At 26.6% G+C, this 18,971-nt stretch overlaps 1 protein-coding gene and 1 long non-coding RNA gene across 2 annotated transcripts; one reads left to right on the top strand and one right to left on the bottom strand.

The window, feature by feature from the left end:
- Positions 1–206: 206 nt before the first annotated feature.
- On the bottom strand, positions 207–2,590 carry LOC109602175 (m7GpppX diphosphatase). The gene is made up of 4 exons (XM_020018503.2): positions 2,145–2,590; positions 1,945–2,090; positions 1,662–1,883; positions 207–1,603 (listed from the first exon to the last, which is right to left on the bottom strand). Exons 1-4 carry the CDS (start codon positions 2,479–2,481, stop codon positions 1,313–1,315), a joined length of 996 nt encoding a protein of 331 aa, XP_019874062.2. The 5' UTR covers positions 2,482–2,590; the 3' UTR covers positions 207–1,312.
- Positions 2,591–2,720: 130 nt separating this feature from the next.
- LOC126264636 (uncharacterized) lies at positions 2,721–3,338 on the top strand. The gene is made up of 2 exons (XR_007547312.1): positions 2,721–2,942; positions 3,067–3,338. It is a non-coding gene; the product is annotated as an uncharacterized LOC126264636 (long non-coding RNA).
- The last annotated feature ends 15,633 nt before the right edge of the window (positions 3,339–18,971 follow it).

Genomic DNA, 18,971 nt, shown 5'->3' with positions numbered 1-18,971 from the left:
TATAGCGGCCTGAAATTATGTTGGTGGTATGTATTAATTTAGTCTAAATTCACGTGTAAACAAAGTAATGAATGTAAACAAGTCTTGGCAAAATTAAAATTATTAGAAATAGTTCATTAAATGGATATATTATTACAAAAAATATAATGAGGTATAACTAATTACTTTGCAATCTATTTCGGGTATATAAAACATATAAATACAAATTTTTCTTAAAAATATATATTTCTAATTGTACATAAACAAATAAGACACATTCATAGAATTGGAATTTCTAAACTCCGGTGGAAACACTTTATTAAATTTATGTAAATGATGTAAAATTGCAATGGCCATTGGTTTTGAAATTTGAATGCTTTGAGTCAATTGATCAGATTCCCAACTTTCCAACAATGGATCACTGCCTTCTATGAATTTGAAAAGAACTTTTGCAACATTATGATTCTCCAATTTGGAGTGGTCATAGAAAATGTTCAATTGTTTCTCTAAAATCCATATTAATATATAATTGTTTACAGATTCTGTTATCTGACAAGAAAATATAACTTTCATGGTGCCAAAGAAAACGTTACGAAATAATTCATTTATGGATATGAAGACATCAGTTATAGGGTTGGTAAATACTTCTGATTGATTCTGTAAAAATTTAACAGTATTGAACCACAACCTGACTGAATTGTCATTCAAATTCAGTCCTAACCAATTTAAACAATAATCACACACCATCATTTTACTATTAATCCGTACATGAACCAAATTACCTTTATTTAAATGCACATAACAACATGATGTGAAGGCATCAAAACTTCCTGGATCTAAATTCACTTTTTGAGTTGAGCCATGGCCATGGCAAAACCAGTCAGATGGATCTGAATTCTCTGAAGGTAATGGTAACACTCGATTGAATTTTGTGTTTACTTTAGATATGATCTTGTCACAATTGCCACATTTCATAACACAGCTTGAATTGGTGAGAACTGGTGGTAATACCGACGGTTTCATACTTTCACTAACATTCTGCAACACCTCTTGGTTAAATGAACCTTGATTTCGTTCTGTAGTTTCAGTGGCACATCGAAACGATAGGAAATTTGAGTCGATCCTCAGTGAAGTTAAGCTTCCTGTTTTAAGTTTTAGGTCCTTGCAATTTACAGTATAAATATCATCACCAATACAAAATTGGAAATTATTTTCATTTAATTTTACAATTGGGTTAACTAAAGGCTTTTGTAAAGATATAAAAACATTGACACTTTGCAACTTTGGTCTTATTTCTATAACTAGAAAATTATAAAATCTCTTATCTGTTTTGTTAGTCATTGTTTAAAGAAAATTTCTTAACAATTCCAGCCTTTACTAGTTCTGTAAATAAGTTATCATTCTCTCTGACAGTAAATGGCAATGTGACCTTCTTGTAGTAATCAGGTGCTATTTCAATATTGCTTATTACATTACTTAGTAAATGGGCTTTTTCAGCCAATATACCAGGAGCTTCATGCCTCAGATAGCAAAAATGAATATGTAAATGATAAAATGATGGCTGATAATGTAAGTATATCCTCAGTTGCGAAGCTTCCAATTTATACTTTTCTTCAATGATTTTCTAAAAGAAAAATATATATGTAATTAACTTTACAAACATGAAATAATACATTACTTACACATGCTTTTTCTTGAATATTTTTTAACAAAGGAAGGTGTTCTGGAGTAAGATCACGAAGTGATTTAATATTCCTCTTATTTACAATAGCTAAAAGGTAAAACGTATCTAATTCACCACTCCATTTTAAATCAGGTATAAGAACAAAACCAGTTTCTGGATCAGTATCTTCAAACACAATCCTGTCTGCTTCAGATTTATGCTCCAAAATATTAAACACCCACTAAAATCAAAATTATATATAATAGAGTTTTTCTAACAGTAACAAGAAATTTAATATTAACCTGTAAATTAAATTGTTCTTTCATCAAAAATGGTTGGACAATTTCGTTATATATTTTAGGAGTCTCATCAACAATATATAATTTTTGTGCTGAGAATTTTACAATATGCTTCTCGGTTGCGGGATGAATGATTGTGGCTTTAATCCCTGAAACAATTTAGTTGTAATAATTTAATTAGATTTTAAAAAAAAAAAATATACCATTTAGCTCCACTTTGGGAAAATATCTGTAATCGCCATAAATATCATTATGAAATATTTTTTCTAAAGAACAATCTTTGGAGAAGTAACTGTTGTCTTTTAGTAAACTTTCTTCTGCAAAAGCAGTTTTCTCTAAAAGTACTAGGGCATCACCCGTTTTTGAAGCAAAAGTTCCTTTTAAGCATACACTTTTTCTGTTGGTATTGTTGTTAATGATTTTGTCTAATTTAAACTCCGATAAGTCTTTAATATCGTCATGCACGTATTCTTTCACACAGTCATCCACTTTTAACTTTTTGGCTGGCGAACATGCGTTTTCACTTTGAACAGACTCCATTTTTATTTACCCGGCCTTTATGATTTTGTAATATACTCTGTGCGTGTCGGATGTATAAATGATTCTAATAGTGTGTGCGTATTATTGTAACGTGAGTCAGATTTGGTGGTTTTGTCTACATGTATATCTAGGCTGTAATTGTATATGTACAAACAATTAATGGGTAATGTTTTAAAATAATATAATTAACTATTTTTCGTGTAGAAAGACTAGTGAATACGTTGGTATTTTTTCTTGAATAGGTTGGCTCCCTGGCGACATAACCTTAACCATTTTACTGTTCTGTGACCTCATATCATTTGTTTACATTTAGATTTTGGGTGTGAATTTATTAATTGTGTTAATTGTGTTTAATTCAACGAACATGGAGAAACCAAATAATATTTTAAGCTACTGGTATTTTAGGTACCTATTAATTACCGAATTATTTATGGTAGAAAAATGGGAAAGAGCCATGTTTCGTATCCTTTGAAATAAAAACCAATACGTTAAATATTTTTATTATTACGTTGTTTATATTATTTGTTGATATCTTATTTTTATTTTAATTTGAAAGCATTTAGTTGAATCCTTAACTAAACCTAGATATTGTATTATTTATAATCCTAACAGCATTATCTTTATTTAATACAACTGTGATTGTGGGGCTGGTCTCCTATACAACAAGAACATTCCTTTGGAGTAATGGATATGTAGGAATAAATGATAACTCTGTTAATATTATCCAAAGTGAACTATGATAGATTACAATATTAATATTTGTACCTTGAGCTGCAGTTACGTTTATGTGTGGTTTATAATGACATTTCTATGTATATTTATTGCTTATTCAATTCAATAGAAGTAAACATTAATGATTACAATAGTTTTATTTCTAATAACCTAGTAATGTAAATGTTAGTATCATAAAGTGTTCTTATGTACATAAAACTACACTACTAAATTAAAATTTATAAGTATATATTTTCTTTACAGTTTTTGTTTAGAATTATAATTTTTCTATTCTATATAAATGAGTGAACAATTACTTGTACACATAATATACTTTTTTACACTGTTTGTAAGTCACAGCCCCTCATATAATTCTTTTAATTATTAATTTTATTATATGAAAACGTAGAGTTGTTACTTTAATTTGCCTTCGTTTTTATTCAGAAATTGGTATGGGATAAATTATTACACAATTAGGTGATAATCATACAATTAAATATTAATCAAAAATTATTTTATTCATCTAAAAGTTGTATAAAAAATGTAATAACTGTTTGTTCAAAAACCTCATGTCAATTAAAAGTACTTTTGTTATTAAAAATTATTTCATATATATTAAACGTATAAAAATAAAACATATTCTTCAAAAAATCTAACAAATTATATTTAGGGAAGGAAGAACAGTGTCTTATGCTAAGTTATATTGATTTATATTTTCTAAAATTAAATTTAATAAACAAAATCTACTTGATTTTTAATTATAGTTATTATATTCGAACTTTTATCTGAGAAATCTGTATAATTAAAATATATTTTATTTTATTTTCACCTCAAATCATGTTGTCTAAACATTTCGTAGTTTTTAGAAGGAGGCAAGAAATAGTTTCTAAGATCTTTCTGAATTTTTTTTTTAAGATAATTGTTGTAAAATTATTATTATTTTTGACTTTAAAAATATAAAGTTCATTGATTTCAATGTTTTTATTTAGTGATGGACGATCCCGAGATGTTCGAAACAATCGAATGAATCGCAATCGATCCAAATTAACAATCGAGTCAACCATTGATGTATTTTAGATAAATCCGGTTAAGGTTGTATCAGTGACTCGATTTAACTTAAATAAGTGGACGTCAATTTATAATTATTTACTCATAGAAAAAATATTTCAGTAAACTTGTATGAAAAAGCCACCAGAAACATGTATGCATACTAATATAGGAATATATGTAGATATTACCTAAAATATTTTATAATGTTTATATATAATAATAATATCAAGTCCCTAACATACATTCAATTAATTCTAATAATTATAAAATCAGCACATCCCTTCTTCAATACGAACGTTTTAAAAAGGGGACTGAATAATAAAAACGAAAGCAGGTGTCGCAGCTAGGTGTTTCACACAATCGCAATAAAAAGCAAAATAAAAGGGATTACCCGACGAAAAATGAAAATATACACCACAGTCAGGTTGAGTATATTTAATGCGTTTCCATTTAACATTTGTAGCAGCGTTTGCAAATTTTCAATTCCGAAAGCAAAAATTGACACCGGATTAGCATTTTAAATCCCCGTTCAAATGGCATAAATTACTACTTTTATAATTTCGAGTTGTCCAATGGCCACCTTTAATTCGTATATACGCACCCCATTTACCACCATTTTATTGTAACTAGTGTAAGTACTTTTTTTTAAACAAGGTAATTGAATTTTAGTTATTTTTTGTCGGGTAAATATGACATCATTGTTGTGGCCCATCGCCAGATGTATGTAATGTCTTTAAATACATTTTATAGATTTATTGTTACTTTCACTGTTCGTTTGACAAACACCATTATAGCAATTGTAAGAGAATATAAGTAAGTTATGATAATGCGAAACTTGTAACAGCAAATAAGGTTTTCTGTATTCGTAATATTGCACACATTATAAATAAGCCGTTAAGGAACGTGATAGCTTAACTGGCTTATGCAGTCTTTCCGGACTATTGTTATAAACCTATGTAGTTTATAAAGTAATCTCATTTGTAACCTGCAACATCAGTGTTCCTCTATTAAATATTTTATTAATAGTATAGTAGTAATAGTTACGTAAAAATATTCAATTGAAAATTTATTTGTCGTCAACAAATCAAAATGCAAATTGAAATTTAAATAATTACATCGAATTAAATCTAAGATGGAGTTACAAGTCCCCCAGATTACCAAAGAGGAGAGTATTCTTTCATGTGGAAGGTGATAACGGGGAGCCGAATAATTCGTATTGAAATTCAAATTAGTTGAACTGGTGCAGCACATGATGTATTTATAGACAAGAAAGGAAGATGCGAAGTAAGAGTGGGACCTCAGAGAGGAGCAATCTCGTTACTGCATCACTAACTACTCTGTTACCAACTTAGTAAGATTAAACAAGTTGCCTCGTTCACACTGACTCATTATATTTGGTCATCGTTTCCAAAGTGAGTTTGTCATGTTAGAAGCAAACAGTTTCGTCTAAAATAGACTTCCGAACTTTGACCAACGCATTAAACTCATCTAAAACATGATTGTTTTCTGTTTTGCTGTAGATTTGATATTTCCTTTCCTGATAATTGAGGACATTTACACAATTAACATTCATTTGAAAGTTTTAAGTTTAGGAATCTACACATTTGAATCAGTTATGAAAACTTTCGTGTGTAGATTTTAGTAATTAGTGAAATGGATGACTTACTAAATCAATAACTAATAATTTAATATAAATTAATGACCAATACACTATTATCCCATTTGTATGTAGAATGTATAAGATATCTAAACAATTGAGTGTTGCTAAAAGCTAGTGATTAAGGCTGCTTTCAAATCGATATAAGATCCACAACTCACACTTTGTAAAGCTCTGGGACACCGCATACAAAGCTCCGAACGGAGATAATGTGCACACTATTTTTTGATTCTTAATAGCTGAGAGGTTACATATCCCTGGATGGTGGAAATACACGAATCTAAACAAAAAATATACGAATAATATATTCTCAATACGAAGAGAAAAATCTCAAATTAAAAGTTTGTATTTTTAACTGTATAATTGATTAATTATTTTTTGGAATTAAGATATAAAAAATAGAATCAGTGATAAATCTGTAACGAGTAATTTATTATTAAATTTTGTAATAATAATAAATCTGTTTTAATGTAATATTCTTTACAGTGTTAATTATCAACAAAATTCTTAGGGAATCGTCTTCCATAAATGCACGAACAAATTTAAGCTAATCCAATTATTTAATTACAAATTACAGTTTTTAAGCATTAATTAAGCACTTTATACAAATTTCACTGAGCAAAGTAGAACACTCTACCATCCAAAACAAATGTCTAACAATTTCTCAAGTCTGCGAAGCAGGCTCGGGAAGATAGTAGACTATGGAAGTTTAATTAGCTGCACTGAATATCAGTCAAAAGTTGATTAAATTCTAACAGATATATTTACACATCGGTTTTCTTAATTGCTCAGCGAAGCGGAATTTATTTCATAACAGTAAAATTTTTGTATTTTCTAATAATTAAAATTATACTTTCTTATATTAAAATCATTATTTTAATTATAACTTATTTTTGTATTAAAATGTTTATTTTAGCTGAATTAAATTCCATAGAAAGTTTCATGTGAACAATGGGTAGCAGTAGGTATACAATTAATCCTTTTCATAGTAGTGTTATTGTGTTTTCCAAATAATTAAATTAATGTTTATAACTAAGTAAACTTCTCTTTATTATGTCACAAAATTTAATATATTATAAATAATGTTGAAATATATTTTCACGAAGTCAAACTATAATTAACATAAAATAAATAATTAAATATATGTATATATGTATATAAACTGATCTTTTAATTTTGAAAAATTTAAATTATTGTATACCAGTCAAGAAATTAAAACTCGTAATGTGTGTTTCGTTAGAGGACGAAGGTTAGAATTACAGCATGATAAAAAAATATATGCCTTAAATTTTGGACATTCAGGAAGAATATGTTGTGCAATATGCACCTTATATTGGCCCAATGTGGTCCAAAAATATCTGGCTGGCCTGGCCATGTACCCATTCATATCTTAATTCCATTGAACGTATCTGGGATATGCTTGGGAGATGATTAAGTGACAATACAAACCTTTCCAAGAACCTGAAGGAAGAGTAAAGCTTTCTTGTCGAAATTTGGAATAATTTGAATCAAAACAGAACACTGATTTTGAGTATGAACTGACGGTTAGACAATTCAAAATATAGGTGGAAAAATCCAATATTATAATAGAATAATTCGAAATATATCTTATTTCCTATTTTCTTTCAAATTCTTCGTGATAAATATGTATTGTTAAGGTTTTTATTTGTAGGTTGAAAAATACATTTTCAAGTAAATGCAATTGTAATGCTCAGCGTTAAATTTTAGACATTCTGGAAGAATATGTTGTGCAATATGCACCTTATATTGGCCTAATGTGGTCCAAAATTATCTGACTGGCCATGTTGCCATTCAGATCTTAATTCCATCGAACGTAACTGGGACATGCTTGGGAGACGATTAAGTGAGTCCCAAGAACCTGGGGGAAAAACAAAGTTTTCTTGGCGAAATTTGGAATCTGAGTCAAAACAAAACACTAATTTTGAATATGAACTGACAGTTAGATAATTTGAAATGTAGGTGGAAATATCCAATATTATACTAGAATAATTCGAAATATATTTTATTTCCTATTTTGTTCTAAATTCTTCGTAAAAAATATGTTTTGTTAAGGTTTTCATTTGTAGGTTGAAAAATATATTCAATTATATGCAACCTTAATGCTGAACTCTTTAAATTTTAGACATTCTGGAAGAATATGTTGTGTAATATGCACCTTATATTGACCCAATGTGGTCCAAAAATATCTGGCTGGTCTGGCCATGGATATGCTTGGGAGATGATTAAGTGACAATACAAACCTTTCAAAGAACCTGGGGGAAGAGCAAAGCTTTCTTGTCGAAATTTGGAATAATCTGAATCAAAACAAAACACTGATTTTGAGTATGAACTGACGGTTAGACAATTCAAAATATAGGTGAAAATATCCAATATTATAATAGAATAATTCGAAATATATCTATTTCCTATATGGTTCCAAATTGTTCTTAATAAATATGTATTGTCAAGGTTTCCATTTGAAGGTTGAAAAATACATTTTCAAGTAAATGTATCAAATGGAATTAAATTTTCCAGTGTGTGGAACTGAATGGGTGACAGGCACCTTGTGATGGAGAACGCATAGAAATTTCACACAGGAATACTGATTTGAAAGGGGGTAATCAATTACTTAATCGTTTCAATAATAAGCCAACCATACAAAATAGACACTCTCTGTGTACAAAGCTAATAGACGAGCTGAATGAAATCATCTGTTAATTTTCAAGCTTCTTAGACGGGGACTCATAATCATACTCGAGTAGTGACCCACTTCAAACCATTGCATACTTGATTAGCTTCAAGACCATCACATACTTCTATTAACTCTCTTTCTCTATTTTGAGATTCAACGTATGCATTTCTACTTTAATCAGTATGTTGTATTTGTCCTCATTTCCATTTTAATTTAGGGTGAATAAATGATATCAGCTTAGGATATTAAAAAATCTATTGAAAGCACTGAACGTGGAGCAAATGTTGTTTGTAAATAATTCCATGACTCCTTAAAGAAACTGAGAATGAATAGAGCCGCATATTGTTGTCTTTAATCTTCCATACTACATTTAGTACTTCCTCATTTCCAAATAAACTCAAAGTATCTGCATAATTAATCCAACTACCACCTTTAAGACTAGACCCAATGTTAATTGAATTCATTCTATTCACCCTTACTGAAATAGTGTTCATGGTTATTGAGAGTGTGACACCCATCTAGACGTTCCTTTGTAACATCACGGGGCTGTTATCGCCTTCAAGCAGCCCAATTGCTGGTTCAGTCGCTCCACCTATATACAATGATCCGCATAATCAGTTCCCGCCAGATTCTAAAACTAACTTCCGTCACGAGTCTTAGCAATACCCCGCCAACTTCTAACCCCTTTTCACCAGGAATCCGCCTATTCACCGGGATATATTTTTATTAAATGCTTGGCTACAAGCATTTCGGATTTATTTCAAATATAAATTGGAGGGATGTTCAATTGAATGGTTTGTCTCAATGTCAACACCTCCAAAAGTTTTCCATTTTTTTATAGGAGCCTACGTAGCACAGGGTGATTAAAATGTTACTTGTCAATGATAAAGCTTATTCTGGTTAATTCTGTCACCATGAACATAGAAATTATTTATTTTTTTATTTGTCACTATAATACTATACAGACTGATACAATCTTATTAAAGATGACCGGAAAGAGATGGAAATATTTGAGAATTTGAGTTAAATCATCATGTTTCATGTTTTATTTGGAAGCAGGATTAATAATAACTCTTGATACTCTATTAAAGTATATATCAAGAATGACTGTTTCAATCTTCACGTGTTAAAATATTGAAAAAAGTCCATCCTGTATATGTAAAAATTATTTCTATTCCATAAAGGAGAAGAAAAAATTCGCTTTTAAAATAAATTAAGTTTCTCAATGATATTCAAGTTGATGAATTTAATAGAGTGAACATGAACGGAAGAAGAGAGATATAATCACATTTCCTCCAGTCGTAATATAGTAATGCAAAGAATACGCAGGAGATTTTTAATATACGCTTGCAGGAGATCAGAATTTATATATATATAGAAGTGGTGCCAAAAATGCATTAGCTACGATTCCCGTGTCAGCAGTGTCTTTGCACACATATATTAAGCCGAAAATATGGTATAAATGTATAAGAGTTTTGAAATAACAAAATCCTGTGACAATTTCAAGATATTAAATTTATTTATCTACTATTTTCGGTGTTGAATGAAAACTTTATAACAAGACACCACGACAAGTCAGATAAAAAGTAAATTAAGCTAAGTTTTTTTGTAAGTAGGTGTTTAATTCAAATGTCCAATATATTAATGGGTATGGAGAAAATGTTCAATTTAAATCTTCACAACAGTTGATTTAAAAAGAATAAGCTTTTCATTGTACGAATATTAACGAATATTTTAGTATTAAAATTTGAAATTTCATAATGTTTCACATCTATTGACACTCCGAGCAACAATTTTATGCATGTTTATATGGTTTTTTATTATTTAAATATATTATGGGCTGTACAAGATCATGACAAAATATAAATACAATTCAATTGAAATAACATTTAATATACAATCATATTATTTATGAATAGTATTTGTATAGTTAACTGTATAGCTACAGATATACTGGTATAAGCATGTTGGTGACGCGAACGCACCCATCCAAAAAGTGCCCAACGCGGCTAAAGAATTTTTCACTTCAATAAATCCAAAGAGTAAAACTAACTGAAATTCTTCAAAAATTGGATGAAACTTGACCTCCCAGTTAGTTTCCAACCCCATTATTCATCACTATCAATCTTGTCGTTTATTCTGTATGCCACAAAACACAAATTACAAGGAAAAATGTAAAGTAAAAGGATGAAATTTGTTAACCAGTACAATACAATAAAAGTTCTACTTCTGTATAGGCAGAATATTCAATATAGTATATCTCCGTTTGCGAATCATATATTAATTAAATTCGGCAAGGAAACAATAAGGTTTTAATGGAAACGTTTTTACTCTTTCGTCAACTATCGCTTTTCTAAGTTTTAGTTAATAATTCAGCGAACAATAAAACAATTGACGTCCAAACAAAACGCTTGTTCTCCTCGCAACATCGTAAATTCGTGGCCTCCTCGGATTGAACGATGGATGCCCCAGGCGCCAAATCAAAGAAAACAAAGCCATGTCAGAGCACCGTGGAAGAGAAGATGTCTGGTCCCGACTTGAAGTGTTCTTCATCAATAATCTTATTTACAACTGTCTGTTTCACTTTGAGACATGAAGTGTTCCTGTTAAATTTTATTTATTAGCGGAAGAAACAACAACCCCAAACAATAATTCGTTTTGGCGCGAGGACGTCTGCAGACGCCACACAAAATTTAATCAAGGGGTTTAGCCACTTATTATTTTAGGGTTGTTTCCTAGATTCGAGTATTAAACAATTAAACAGAGGAAAGAATTATGTGCTTAGCAGTATCATCTTTATTTTGAAACAATATAAATATGCTTGAAAATTCAATATTTTATTGTTTTTTTCAATTTTAAATTAAATATATTAATTTTATTTTAATTTAACTTACTCATATTAATGCATTTTAAATTAAATAAATTAATTTAAATTAAATATTCTATTGCTGTTTCAATTTTAAATTAATTTATATTCAATATATTATTTATTATTAGTATTTTTATTTTAATTTAAATTATCATAAATTATTTTTTTACGAAATAAAATAAACATAAATAAATAAATTCCATTTTTGTTTAATTTTTCCAAATTTTTTATTTATAATTTAATAATTAATAAATTTTTATATTATAAAAATATTTAGCACAACTTTGTCCCAATAATGATTAAAATAAAATGTCATTTTTTAAATTTTCTTTTATGAATTTTGTGATTTTTTTAATTGTTTTAATTTAAATAATATAACTTATTGTTTTTTAATTTTAAATAAATATATTATTATTTTTTAAATTTAAATTAATTTTAAATAAATATTTTTATTGTTTTTTTTTAATTGTAGATCAAATATATTATTATTATTATTATTATTTTAATTTAAATTACATATTTTATTGATTTTTTTAATTTTAGATTAAATTTATTATTTTCTTTTTATTTAAATTAATTTAAATTAAATATTCTGTTGCTGTTTCAATTTTAAATTAAATATTATATATTATTTATTATTTTTTTAAATTTAAATTATTTTTTTTAGAAAATTAAATAAATATAATGAATAATATAAATATAATAAATAATATAAATTAATAAATTCCATTTTTGTTTAATTTTTCCAAATTTTTTGTTTATAATTTAATAATTAATGAAATTTTATATTACAAAAAAATATTTAGCACAACTTTGTCCCAATAATTATTAAAATAAAGTTTCATTTTTTAAATTTTCTCATAAACTTTTGTCATAGATGACATATATTATTATTATTATTTTAATTTAAATTAAATATTTTATTGTTTTTTCAATTTTAAATTAAAAATAATTAATTTTATTTTAATTTAAATTACTCATTTTATTGTATTTTAAATTTTAAATTAAATATATTAGGTTTATTTTAATTTAAATAACATATTTTATTGTTTTTTAATTTTAAATAAATATTTTTATTGTTTTTTTTTAATTTTATGTCATATATATTATTTTAATTTAAATTAAATATATTAATTTAAATTAATTTAAATTCAGTATATTATTATTATTTTTTTAATTTAAATTAATTTTTTTACGAAATAAAATAATCATAAATTAATAAATTTCATTTTTGTTTAATTTTTCCAAGTTTTTTATTTTTAATTTAATAATTAATGAAATTTTATATTATAAAAAATATTTAGCACAACTTTGTCCCAATAATAATAACTTTTGTTGTAATTTTGTAAACTATTTTAATTTAAATAACAAAAAACAGTAATTTTTATTTTAAATAAAAAAAAAAAATTAATTAAATCAATTTTACATAAAAATTTTTGTTGTTTTTTTTTAATCTTAGATCAAATATATTATTATTTTAATTTAAATTACATATTTTATTGTTTTTTTTTTTAATTTTAGATCAAATATATTAGTTTTTTTATTTAAATTAATTTAAATTCAATATATTATTTATTATTAGTGTTTTTTATTTGAAATTAATACAAATTAATTTTTTTACGAAATAAAATAAACATAAATTAGTAATTAAATATATCATCAAAATTGTAAAATTGTAAATTATGTAAATATGTAAATAGTAAGTAAATTTTAATTAAAATTAGAATATTTATACATTATAACGATTTTAGTTTTTTATTTTTCAGATGTAAGAAATTTTATATTACACTTAAATTACCATATTTTTATCTTTCAGAATGTTGGCAGATCCAATGAGTAAAATTATTCTCCGGCATTATGGGGAAATCGTTAAAATAATATATGCAGTATATGTGAATGTCATATAGTGCTAAGCTCCGCGCATTCTAACGACGTATTGTAATGTGAAAATTATGGGTTAAAATGTGCATTGCAGAAACAGTTTTACAGATCCTTCATTATAACTGTATAAATTTCAGCGAATCTAGTTGAGACAACTAACTGCAATAAGACTAGAAAGTTTTTATTTACTAGACCCGTGTGTTTTATCGAATAATTATGTTAATAATTTGTTAATTTATTTAATATTTCAGTATTTAATAAAATGTCAAGTCTCAAAAAAAATTTGTATAAAAAACTTTACTTGGAAAAGCATTTGTTTAAAATTATTTAAATAACTTAACAGTGTAGCATATTAAAGCTATTTTTAGAATATTAATCTGTAAATAAGCAGGAGAGCTTTTTACCGATAAGTCGACAAAACTGTTTAATCTTGTTTGATACAGTTTTGATATCAATGCCTATAAAATGTAAATTTATTTTTGTATCCAAAGCTGTAAATTACAAACTTTTAAAATCCTTCACCAGAAGCATTTAATTTCAATTAGTATAGCATAGCGTTATTAAAATGAAATTTTAAGAAACGCATAAAGTAAGGGCTTTATTCAGATTCTTAAAGTTTTTTAATCTCATTTTCTCGCAGTCTAATTTACCAAATTCCAATTAAAAATGTACATTAAATTTTCAGTTCCTTAATAACTGCCATAAAAATTCACTGTTGTAAAAATAATTTTGCCAACTCAACTGATAATGTAAAACAATTTTTAGAGTGTACAACATAATTGACAACTTTTTAGTGGATAGTGTCCATCTTAAAGTTTATTACTGAAGAATCCTACCAGCATTATCTTCGTCTTTCTGAGGCTGGAATTGCCACTGATCCCAACAAGTCATTCTGAAATTTCGTTCACCGAAAACAAGGCATTACTAGAATATGTCCAGCAATGAGGGATGATCGCGTTACTTAACATATATTAGTCCTCAAGATATCTTGGATCAATTTGCTCATGAATTTGGTAAGGTATTTATTGCCTCGTCTGATAGTCGAGCTGAGTCTGGGTTTTCTAATCATCAATGTGTTCAGCTCAATGAAGTGTCTATTTTTATTAATGTAGAACCAGCAGGATTGAATGAATACTTTGTGACAAGACACCACAACAAATAAGATAAAAAGTAAATTAAGGTAATTTTTTTATGAAAATATCCAATATATTATTACGTATGAAGAAAATGTTAAATTAATTTGTAAATTTTAATCTTCACACCTGTTAATTTAAAAAGAATAATTCATTGTACGAATATTAACATTCATTGTACGAATATTAACAACATGTGACATTTAACATTTTGTCTCTAAAAAAATACAAGAAAATTCTTCAAAAAATGTAGAGATTGAAATTATAAAATTATAATGCAGTGTTTGGTCGTTTTATTTGACAAAGGTTACAATTCGGGGCACTTCATATAATAAAAAACTGGTAAACCGTTTTTAAGAAATTTATTATTCATACCTACAGCACACGTTGCGTCTAATCGTCATTCCGTTCTCTAGTGCATAATGGATATGTCTCTGAAATTTAGGAGAAAGCTCGTAAGACCGAGGCACATGTGGTGAATATATGAAGCAAGGCATAAAGGCTTTTAGATTTCCTCATATGGAAAATAACCGCAACCGTGTTGAAATAAGTAAGTAAACCTGATACAGTGGTGTAGGTACTCGATAATTAAATGACATATTGTCTGGAAGCGTTAAGTTAATATTAATATTACATAATACCCACCCCACACCCCATTTGGTGTTTTACTGTTCGAACACTTATTAAATATATGCACAGTTTCTATGATATAATTGAATCACACTGTTTATTTTCTGTGTACATTAGATAATGTCACTAGGTGCTAATGTGACACGGTAAAATAAATGACCCGGGCTAATTACTCATTTTATTATTCTTAAATTAAAATCACATTCACTTAGCGTTATTACATTATTCATTAAGCATGCATTAATTTAATGATGAAACTTACTCATTTGCGTCTATTAATTTGTTAATTACCCTTCAAGCACCAGTATTTTTTATCACTACCGGATAACATTGTAAAATGCTGCTGCTTCGATTTGGTAATAAATTTTCTAAACTGACTTATTTAAAATCCATAACTGTGGGAAGCAAATAATCGATAAGCAGCTTTAATATTATTAATGTAGGTTGATACCTTTATCTCAAATTTATAGTTGGAAGGTGTGGACGTTGGCCAAGGAAATTCCCAATCCATTTTGGATGTAAAATGGTGACCACGAAATAGAATGTTCGTGATTCTCACTATGGATGTTTGAAAACCGAGTAACCTTTTCATATAATATATATATATATATATATATATATATATATATATATATATATATATATATATATATATATATTCGTAATTAAAAATATTTCATTGTTTTTTTCAATTTATAATTAAATATATTAATTTTAATCTAAATTAACTTAAATTACTCATTTTACTGTATTTTAAATTTTAAATCAAATATATTAATTTTATTTTAATTTAAATAACATATATAATAACATTTTAATTTTTGTTTTTTTCAATTTTAAATTAATTTTTTTTAATTTTATTATTTTTTATTACCTAAATTAATTTAAATTAAATATAATATAATAATTTTATTTTAATTTAAATAAATTTATATACATATATATATATACATATATATATATATATATATATATATATATATATATATATATATATATATATATATAGTGTAACGATATATACTACTTTGATTATAATAAACAATTTTTTTAGTAAAAATCTATTTATTTAAATAAAATATTTAATTTTAAGCAGTAAAATAACATTTATTTAATAAAATTTTTAATTTTCTGCAGATAACTTATGATCTGTAAAAAATATCAAAAACTTTTTCGGAGATAAATTATAGGAAATTGTCTACAAAAAATGTCATATAAAATTTTCCTATAAAGTTGATGGTTGCGTCAGAAAATAAGAAAAATGTCAAAATTTTAAATCAATCTAACTTTAATATTAAATAACTTTTGAAAAAATGAATACATCAAAAAACTGTGAGAGACACTTTTGTAGAGCGTTAAATTTTCTATAAAAATTTGTTTTGATCATTTTGAAATATTATCTCTAACGAGAGTTAAAAAAATTCAAAATCCAAGAGAACACCGTTCCCGTGTTATTTAAACGGAAATTAAAATTTACGATGCGGCACCTCTTAATATTAATATTAAGAGCTGTAACTTTCACAGCATTTTTTTTACCATTTCCAATAAGATTTTCGATATAAATAAGAAAAAATTTTTTAAACATTTTTTATATTTTGTCATGTTCTTGTACAGCCCGTAATATATTTAGATAATAAAAAACCATATAAACATGCATAAAATTGTTGGTCGGAGTGTCAATAGAAGTGAAAATCATATTGATGTTGATAAATTTAATTCAAACATGAAATTTCAAATTTAAATACTGCCAATTTTAAATTTTTTTATTATAAATTTTTAGTATGATTTTGCTTACTATATTTAAGTATTTCTATTTTTCAAATATCATTAAAACCTAGAAGCAGAGTAGAGAAGACAGAAAGAATTAAGTGGTTTTAATACAAAGAGTTATTATTCCAACATCTGACATTTACCTTGTGAATTACATTAATTACATACATTTCCAAGCACAACATTTTTATTTCTTCATTTATATGTATGCAAATAATGAAAATCCAAAACGTTCAAACTGAATTATATACAACAGGACTGGTACCTAATGAAATTATGTTGGTCCGGGCCTAAAATATACATGCAAAGTCAGAAAGTAAGTGCCAAAAATGAAAGCTCAAGTGACCGTCATTCGGCGTTGGCTGTGAGCATTTGCATAAGTAACTAAGCTGAAATGGGTCGCAGGCTCTCCTGGGGTGACTAAACTGCCCCGCCGAGTAATTCTGTCATGCCTCTTTCGGGGTAACCCGCATATAAACAAGTAAAATTCAAGCTATTGGCGTATTTAATAAAATTTATTTGATCAAAGTCCACAGGTTTGAACGCAGTTTTGTCGATTAAGTCATGTCCCGTTTTGATTTGGTTCTTTTACAAAATACAGAGATTCATAAACATTATTACTGTAAAAGAAAGGTCACATTTATACGCCTTAATATTCAAAATTCATTAAATTTACTGTTTAGTTTAGTAAATATTTTTCGTGCAAACTGTTATACAAACAATACTGCGTTACATTCGGCCCATAAGATATCCTGTGGTACACGCATACGAGGAATGCTGAATGCGTAATCTAAAAAGTTTATAATTTACTGCATGCTTACTAATTGGAATATTTAGGACATATCTAAAAGGGAACAGGAGAAATAACATACCAGTCATTTGGTTAGATATGTTCAAATGATATCGTGGCACGAACACTCGGTATTAATATATCAAGTTGATATATATGGTGTAACTTACCTACGCACCGCTTATTTCGAATTCATTTTGGTAAATCAGATACGACAAACGATTAATTGCTTCTGAATTGTTTCTGGATTGAGCACACGTTTAACCTAAGTACAATTTTTGTCTTCTATATTTAAAATTATTGATATTTAAATATAAAATAAGTTCCCTAAGAAATGAACTTAGAAATCAACCACGTGAAAAAATGATGAAATGACTTAAATTAGTTGTTAATTAGTTGTGAACAAATTTTGTCACTCATTTTTTTTTAATTTTTAGGTGCTTTGCTAACTTCATACTAAGTACATTGTTTGAACTTTTATCAAACAGAAATCGATGTACTCGACTCTAATAAAACTTTTCATTCGAGGAAAGGTTATATATAAAATATTTTTTTAATAAAATTTATTTACAATTTATTGAAATATGATATGTGTGTATAATAAAATTGAATAAACTTTTCGACTTTATTCTCTATACATAAAATGAATATTACCAAAAATGTAATGCAATATTATATGTAATGAACACATAGGAAAATGATCATTTTAATTATGCTAAAATATACATGGCGATTAATCGAAAATAACAAAGTTTTGAGAGGCATAAAATGAAATGTAAATAATGAACACCCTGTTTCAAATTTAGAGATACTAATATTAACTCCTTATAGAATAGTCATTGGTTAATTTATATGCCAAAAATGGACTTTCTAGCATCAAAAATAGAGATTTTATAGACATTTAATTATACAATAAATTTCTAAAAAATTAAAAAAAAGGAAGAAACTTAGATACAATTGGATTTAGATATAATATAATCATTTATTTGCATTCTATATATATGTGGAATTTAAAATTCTAAAAATATACCGGGTGATCCGATAAAAATAACAAAGATGACCAGATGAAATAAAATTGTTTTGTTTAAATCTATATAATTTTACAGGAGCTGTAAAGTGCACATTAAGTTAGAAAAACATCCTAAATTGGAAGGAATAATTAAATCTTGACTATATATTTATTTAACTATACCTAAACTAATATTTTTATACCATTTAATCAAAAATTTGTGTTGTGATTTAAATAGTACGATAAATATTACTAATATTGACAGGAAGTAATAATTTCCATAATTTATGAATTATAA

This window comes from Aethina tumida, chromosome 2 (assembly GCF_024364675.1).
Source record: "Aethina tumida isolate Nest 87 chromosome 2, icAetTumi1.1, whole genome shotgun sequence".
Taxonomy (NCBI): Eukaryota; Metazoa; Arthropoda; class Insecta; order Coleoptera; family Nitidulidae; genus Aethina; species Aethina tumida.
The sequence above is the reverse complement of the archived record's forward strand: the minus strand, read 5'-3'. Positions and strand labels throughout refer to the sequence as shown.